General features: G+C 47.7%; 1 protein-coding gene across 3 annotated transcripts in view; it reads left to right on the forward strand.

Moving 5' to 3' along the window:
• Positions 1-7327, forward strand: part of LOC114849748 (heparan sulfate glucosamine 3-O-sulfotransferase 5) — a 50233-nt gene extending 42906 nt beyond the window's left edge. For all 3 annotated transcript variants that reach the window (XM_055506288.1, XM_029141463.3, XM_029141464.3), the window contains 2 exons: positions 1106-1247; positions 6139-7327. In XM_055506288.1, the coding sequence (XP_055362263.1) occupies positions 1141-1247; positions 6139-7069 (1038 nt within the window). In that variant the 5' untranslated portion in view covers positions 1106-1140 and the 3' untranslated portion in view covers positions 7070-7327. The remainder of the gene's footprint in view (positions 1-1105; positions 1248-6138) is intronic.
• The last annotated feature ends 969 nt before the right edge of the window (positions 7328-8296 follow it).

Raw genomic sequence — 8296 nt, forward strand, 5'->3', positions numbered from 1 at the left:
ATTGACTGCAGTTTCAGCTTATTGAAAAAGTTTCTTTACAAGTTACTAGACCTACCATTTATTATATTTCATGCTGCACCCAGTGTGGTGCAAAGCAACATGGAATAAATACCACAGCTAAAATGGCATTTTAATTATTAGTGCTTTATTCTAATAAATCAACGAAACTGATTCATTACTGTTTTAGACATACAACAATTAAAAAAGATTAATTTTTAAATAGAACTTCAAAAACACATTTGGACTGGACTGACTTAGTGACATGCTGTATTATTTTGCCTTGTCAGTGGTTCAAACAGTATGAATAAAAGGATTCCTGTGTAGAGGGTCTGCTCCTACAGTAATAATATATCTAACATTTGAGCCTGGATTTTGCTCTATTAATGTGACCTGGATGTTCTTCTGTAACGCGAGTTTACCTGGTCACACGTGCAGGAAGGATTCTGTAAATGAATGTATGCAGTGCCCTCTATTGGAGAAAGACATCATCTTTTGAGCCGACCAAGACAATTACCTTTAGATGCTAACTGGTTGTATAGATCTGTTGTATGGATGTATGTTTTTGAATGGAAACTGTTGTATAAATCAGATAGACATGTATAGATCATAGAGACCTTGATGTTGAAATCTGCCGGTTTAGGTTCACATGAATTGTTTAGGTAAATTTAAATGTGTACCTTCTTTCCACTGATTTTCTGAAGCTGCTAAATGCATCAGTAGCTGTAGCTTCTGTAGCTGCCTGATTTATTTAAAGCAGGAAGCAAATGAACGTAATAAAAGACATCAAAAATGACTTGTTTAAAAACATACATTTATGGCCAAATTGTAATGTAATCCCATCCATAAAAGCAGCTTTACTTTAACTCACATATATCATGCAAGGGCTTCGTTTCATTCCTCTTTCTGAGCCTATGTATCACAACGTGACAGAAATAAATAAAGAAATACAAAGAAGTGCTGAACATTTCCTCTAATGGCCCTGCAGCACTTTTCAGATGTGTGTGTGGCTTAATCACTTGTAAGGCTTGATTGAGTGTGTGTTAATAAACATTAGGCTGTCTCTCTCCCCTGGTGATTAGTGCTTCTGTTCTTTGGTTTTCTGCAGGCTGAGGACACAGTCCTGAAGATTGATGGAGGGCCATGCTCTTCAAACAGCAGGCATTGCTGAGACAGAAGCTCTTTGTCCTGGGAAGCCTTGCTATTGGAAGTGTCCTTTATCTTGTGGCAAGAGTCGGGACCTTGGATAGGTGAGTGGGTGCTGTAACAGGCCATGTCAGTGTAATGGGGCATGTCTCGTTTTTATAACGCAGTTTTATTTGCTACACCACAAAATAGTCCTTCACTCCACTGCTTAAATACAAGAAAACAATCATGTAGCAGACTAGTTAGTGCACAGGCGCGAGCCCTGCTGCAGCACGCTTCGATCGCTCTGTCATACCGTGTTGTCTTTTCTGTATTTTTCCTTACTTTTTACCTACTGCGTTTGATTTACTTTAATTAGTCTTAGTATGTATGTATTAGTAAGGTGCACCTTCTCTGATCTTGTTGTTTGAGAGAGTGTTTTTGTCTGTTTTTTTGCTTGGATTTATACTTTCCCTCATGCATAAAGCTTGTGCGCAAGAGCAGGACAACGGCGCCACACGAACTTTGTTTACACCCGGGATAGGCTGATCTCACTAAGTTTGGCAGCAAAATGCCTGACTCGTCAAGCTTCTCCGAAGAAATAAGGAGAAAACGAGGGGATGCAGAGGAGGCATCAAATTGCTGGCTGTAGGCCTCCGTCCATATTATTTACCCAGAGAGTTTCCACACGTTATCCTCATCTGTGTTTACGTCCCCCCATTCGCGAACACTGCCGCGGTGTGTGACTTCACAGACGGCCGTCTCCAACCTGCAGTCCAGACATCCTGACGCTTTCTTTATGATATCCGGTGACTCGACAAGTCACTTCCTACATTTACCTAGTTTGTGAGCTGTCCCACCAGAAGTAAGAAGACACTGGATCTGATGTTAAGGATGCCTACACCTTCACTGCCCTTTCCCTCTGGGAAAGTCGGATCACAATTTGATTTAATCTGCTGCCACAATACACACCTCAGGTTTTAATGGTGGTTGCCTGCCACCATTAAAACTGTTAAAAGGTGGACAGATGAGGACCGCTTTGCTCTGCAGAGCTACTTTGAAGACACTGACTGGGAGGCTCTCTGTGAACCTCATGGTGAGGACATTGATGGACTGACAGACTGCATCACAGATTATATTAATTTCTGCGTGGACACCCATGCACCTGATAAAACTTTTCGCTGCTTTCCTAACAACAAACCATGGGTCACTCACGATATTAAAGCCACCCTGAATGAAAAGAAGAAAGCATTCAGGTCAGGTGACAGGGAGGCGGCTAGGAGTTTCCAGAGAGAGCTGTCAGTCAAAATCAGGGAGGGGAAGGAGGCTCACAGGAGGAAACTGGAACACAGACTTCAGAACAACAACACCAGGGAAGTGTGGAGGGGCATGAGTATCATCACTGGCTACAAATCCAGCAGCCAGGTGACAGAGGGGAAGGACAGGGCCAACAAACCTAATAACTTCTTTAACAGGTTCCAGGTTGGGCTTCTAAACCCCCCGCTGCCCACGATTGGCCCCCCTTCACATCAGTACAGTAACAGACTGGACAAACTGATTAGGAGGGCTGGTTCTGTTTGCCGCCTCTGACGTTCTGACAGAACAATCTGGCCAGAATAGGACCCAGCCGGCTTCAAGTTAGTTTCCCAGTTCGTTTTTTTTTTCCCCTTGCTTTTCGCGTTTTGGAGGAGGGTTTCTGCCGTAAGCCATGGATTTTTGTGCCTGGTCGCATCCCTGATGCCCCCGGATTCAGCTGACTCCTCTGCTCCTCCTCCCACACCAGATCAGCCCGCGGTCCCAGTTTCAGTTTCTTTTTCCCAGCCCTGTCTGACCGTCGCTTCTGCACCAGCCTGCCCCGCTCCAGTTTTACTCTGCTGGGAGGACTCTTGCACTCGTGCGGTCCCCCATCTAATGCCCCCGCTCTTGCCACAGAATCACAGAGAGCAGCAGTCCCCGCTCAGGTTCCAGCCCAGTTGTGTTTCGCTCAGGTTCCAGCCCAGTCGTGTCCTGCTCCGGTTCTAGCCCAGTCGTGTCCCGCTCCGGTTCCAGCCCAGTCGTGTTCCGCTCAGGTTCCAGTCCAGTCGTGTCCCGCTCAGGTTCCAGTCCAGTCGTGTCCCGCTCAGGTTCCAGCCCAGCCGTGTTCCGCTCAGGCTCCAGTTCAGCCGTGTTCCGCTCAGGCTCCAGTTTAGCCGTGTTCCGCTCAGGCTCCAGTTCAGCCGTGCTCCGCTCAGGCTCCAGCCCGGTCACGTCGCGTACAGGCTCCAGCCCAGTCACGTCTCGCTCCAGTCAAATCACGTCACGCTCACGCTTCAGTCTTGTCCCAGCCAGGTGGCACAACACACCGGTCAAGCTGGGTTCGGCGCCCGTGCCGTCAAGCTCAAAGGCCGCGCGCAGCCCTGCCGGCTCCAGAGAGGAGGCCGCACGCAGCCTTGCCAGCGGAGAGTTGTTCCTGTTCGTGTCGGCCTCCAGGCGGAGGTCGTTCCTGTCCGTGTCGGCTCCAGTGAGGAAGCCGTTCTAGTTCGTGTCGACTCCAGTAAGGAAGCCATTCTAGTTCCTGTCGGCTCCAGTGAGGAAGCCATTCTAGTTCCTGTCGGCTCCAGTGAGGAAGCCATTCTAGTTCCTGTCGGCCTCCAGGAGGAGGTCGCTCCAACTCCAGCTTTGGTTCCTGTCGGCCTCCAGGAGGAGGTCGTTCCGGCTCCGGTTCCTGTTGGCCTCCAGGAGGAGGTCGTTCCAGCTCCGGTTCCTAGTGGCCCGGCTCCGGCCACACCTGCATCGGTTCCTGGTGGTCCGGCCCCGGCCACGTTCGTCTCAGCGTCACGTCCAACCCGGACTCGTCGTCGGGTCTGGTGGCCTCGCCCTCGGCACCTCCTGCCGTTTGCTTGGCGCTGCCTCCTTCGGTGCCGTCCGCCTCGGCTCCGCCGTCGTCACGGCCCCTCGCCTGGGGAACGTCCTCTCCTGCCACGACCATGGCGCGGCCTCTGCCGTTGTCGATCGCCACGTCTCCACCCTCCATGAGAAGGAGCAGCGAGACGTCTGTTTATTCGTGTATCCTGGACTTACCTTGTGGACATTCAGATTGGTTTTCCTTGTTTATTGGACTTGGGTTCGTTTTGTTTTTTGTTGTCTGGTGGGGTTCCCCTGTCTGTCGTGTTTGGGCGTGAGTCTTATTTTGAGGGGGGTTCTCATTGTGCCCTCCTCCAGTCCGCCCTACGCCCGCCCTGTTGGTGTTCCATGCGGGTTGAGTTTAGTTTTTGCCCTCCACCAGTCCTCCCCCTGCCCACCCAGCTCAGTTGGATGGTGTTGCCTTTGGTCATCTGGTATCCGCCCTAGGGGGGGGGTACTGTCACAGTCTCGGTCTAGGCTTCTGGTCATGTTCTGGTTTTTATTTTGAAGCACTTCCTGTCGGTCTCGATTGTCTGTCTTGATTATAGTCCCTGGTTTTATTTTGAAGGACTTCCTGCCATAATCACACCACAGCTGTTTGTCCCTGTCACTACCGGTCTTCATCATGCACACCTGTCAGTAATCGGTAATCAGAGTCAGTATTTAGTTCCACCTCACACACTCTCCAGTTGCCAGATTGTTGGTTTGTGTTTTCGTGATTTCCACCGTCTTGTGTTCATGTCTAGTCCTGTTATCTGTAACCCTGCTTCTGACCACCGATACCGTTCCTGCCTAATCCCTCTCTGCCTTGTATGCATGTTCTTTGATCCTGCCTGGTAACGACCCTGCACGCTTATTTGACAACGATCCTGCCTCAGACTGAACGGTACTGTAACATTGATCCTCATGTTAACGAATCTTGCCTGCCTACGGAACTGAGCTTGCCTAACCCACCGGACTGTTCATCATTGCCTACCTGTGTATGACCCTGCCTGATCTTGACTCTGAGTTTTGGAATAAATCCCTTTTTGTTTTCATATCCGAGTCTGTCTGTGCCGTGCATGTGGGTCCGCCGCCTCTGACGTTCTGACACCTGGGAGTGTACTTGAACAATAAACTGGACTGGAAAAAAAACTCTGCCGTGTACAAGAAGGCTCAGAGTAGGTTGTACTTCCTGAGGAGGCTCGGGTCCTTTAACGTCTGTAGCACCATGCTGATGAGTCTGTGGTGGTCTGTGTGGGGTGCTGGGGCAGCAGCATGAATGTAGTGGACAGTAACAGACTGGACAAACTGATTAGGAGGGCTGGTTCTGTTCTGGGGTGGAGCTGGACCTCCTACATGCTGTAGCTGGGGAGGATGCTGTTCAAACTCCTTTCTATTTTAGACAACACCTCCCACCCCCTACATAGTGTGCTGGCTGGACAGAGGAGCACCTTCAGCCAGAGACTCATCAGTATTAGGTGCTCCACAGAACGCCACCGGAGATCCTTCCTACCGGTGGCCATCGGCCTGTACAACTCCTCCTCTGTCTGTAAGGGTTAATAATAATGTATAATAAAACTTTAGCTAGTAATTAGATGTAATTAGACAATAGTAATTGGACTCAATGTGAGTGTATTTAGATGTGTTAGCATTCTATTTTCAATCTCGTCCTTCTTGTGTGTACCTCTATCTGTGTCAGCGATCAAAATAAGTGTGAAAAATAAGAGTGTGCAAAATAATTTACTGTTTTTTGAATCTTGAATTTTGAATCTTGAATGTTACACTTAGTTTAGATTTAAGGGGTGCAGCTGTACCACCAAGATGTATTATTTTCTTCCTGTTATTGCACTAAAAGTTAATTGACCTTTGACTTAATTTAAGGCACCTGGACACTCCAGAACAGCAGACTGCTAAAACCTCTGTGTACACCTGCAATTGATAATCAAGAGCTAATGACTACCTACTCTCCTAAATGAAAGCAGTAAACAACAATCTCATATTAAATAATAATGAAAGAGTATGAAAAAGTTATTATCATATTGATTATAATTACTAAGACCCTATATATTCAGAATACAATTGGTCAGTTAAATATAAATAGATATTAACATGATTGTAATGTATTGTTCTGTTCTGATTTTTCCACTTCAGGCTACAGCCCATTTGCCCCATCGAAGGCAGACTGACCCCCCAGGAGTTGGAGCAGATTCCTCTCCGCGCGTTGCAGTTCAAACGTGGCCTCTTCCATGAGCTACGTAAGGGCAATGCTACCAAAGAGCAGATCCGGCTACACAATCTGGTCCAGCAGCTGCCTCGAGCCATCATCATTGGGGTGCGCAAGGGGGGCACTCGCGCATTGCTGGAGATGCTCAACTTGCATCCAGCTGTGGTCAAGGCTTCGCAGGAGATACACTTCTTTGACAATGACCAAAACTATGCTCGAGGAATGGACTGGTACAGAGGGAAAATGCCCTTCTCTTTCCCTCATCAGATCACCATTGAGAAAAGTCCTGCATACTTCATCACAGAGGAGGTCCCTGAACGTATCTTCAAGATGAATTCTTCCATAAAGCTGCTCATCATTGTCCGTGAGCCAACTACCAGAGCTATATCTGACTACACTCAAGTGCTAGAGGGCAAAGAGCGAAAAAACAAGACTTACCACAAGTTTGAAAGTCTGGCAATGGATGCGAACACCTGTGAGGTGAACACAAAGTACAAAGCTGTCCGGACCAGTATCTACACCAAACATTTGGATCGCTGGTTGAAGTACTTCCCTGTGGAGCAGTTCCACATTGTGGATGGGGATCGCCTCATCACTGACCCCCTGCCGGAGCTGCAGCTTGTCGAGCACTTCCTTAACCTTCCCTCAAGGATTAGCCAATATAACTTGTACTTCAATGCCACCAGGGGGTTTTACTGTCTACGATTTAACATAGTCTTCAACAAGTGCCTGGCAGGCAGCAAGGGGCGCATCCACCCGGAGGTGGACCCAGCAGTGGTAACCAAGCTACAGAAGTTCTTTCACCCCTTCAACCAGAAGTTTTCCCAGATCACCGGCAGAACATTCAACTGGCCATGATGACGTTGAATGTCTCTACTGACATTCCTTCCTTTTTTAACACCAAGCTACAAGATCTCAACAAGCATTTATTAGTAGCACTTTCATTGAATTTAATACAAAACTGACAGTGTGACCAAATACAAGAGATTGTTGTAAATTTGTTTTATGTGTGAAAATTGTTTTAAATATTATGTTCATAGCACTTGATCATACAAATAAATGTACCTGTCTGTGAAAGAGTGATTAATTAAAGAGATGATTTTATATATATATATATATATATATATATATATATATATATATATATATATATATATATATATATATATATATATATATATATACACACTCTATTCTCACCCTCCGCGGGTGGTCTCATCCACTTTCCAAGCTCGGGTCCTCTACCAGAGGCCAGGGAGCTTGAGGGTTCTGCGCAGTATCCTTGCTGTTCCTAGGACTGCACTTTTCTGGACTGAGATGTCGGATGTTTTTCCAGGGATCTGTTGTAGCCACTCCTCCAGTTTGGGGGTCACAGCCCCCAGTGCTCCGATCACCACAGGCACCACTGTGGCCTTCACCTTCCAAGCCTTCTCCAGTTCTTCTCTGAGCCCTTGGTATTTCTCTAGTTTCTCATGTTCCTTTTTCCTGATGTTGCCATCGCTTGGTATTGCCACATCCACCACTACGGCTTTCCTCTGTTCTTTGTCCACCACCACAATGTCTGGTTGGTTCGCCATTACCATTCTGTCAGTCTGTATCTGGAAGTCCCACAGGATCTTGGCTCGCTCGTTCTCTACCACCTTGGGAGGTGTTTCCCATTTTGACCTTGGGGATTCAAGTCCATACTCTGCGCAGATGTTCCTGTATACTATGCCAGCCACTTGGTTATGGCGTTCCATGTATGCTTTCCCTGCCAGCATCTTACACCCTGCAGTTATGTGCTGGACTGTCTCAGGGGCCTCTTTGCACAGTCTACACCTTGGGTCTTGTCTGGTGTGGTAGATCTGGGCCTCTATGGCTCTGGTGCTCAGGGCCTGCTCCTGTGCAGCCAGGATGAGTGCCTCTGTGCTGTCCTTCAGCCCAGCCCTTTCAAGCCATTGGTAGGATTTGTTGAGATCAGCCACTTCAGTTATGTTCCGGTGGTACATCCCGTGTAAGGGCTTGTCCTCCCATGATGGTCCCTCTTCCAGCACCTCATCCTCTGTTCTCCACTGCCTGAGACATTCACCCAGCACGTCGTCTGTC

Source organism: Betta splendens, chromosome 24 (assembly GCF_900634795.4).
Source record: "Betta splendens chromosome 24, fBetSpl5.4, whole genome shotgun sequence".
Taxonomy (NCBI): domain Eukaryota; kingdom Metazoa; phylum Chordata; class Actinopteri; order Anabantiformes; family Osphronemidae; genus Betta; species Betta splendens.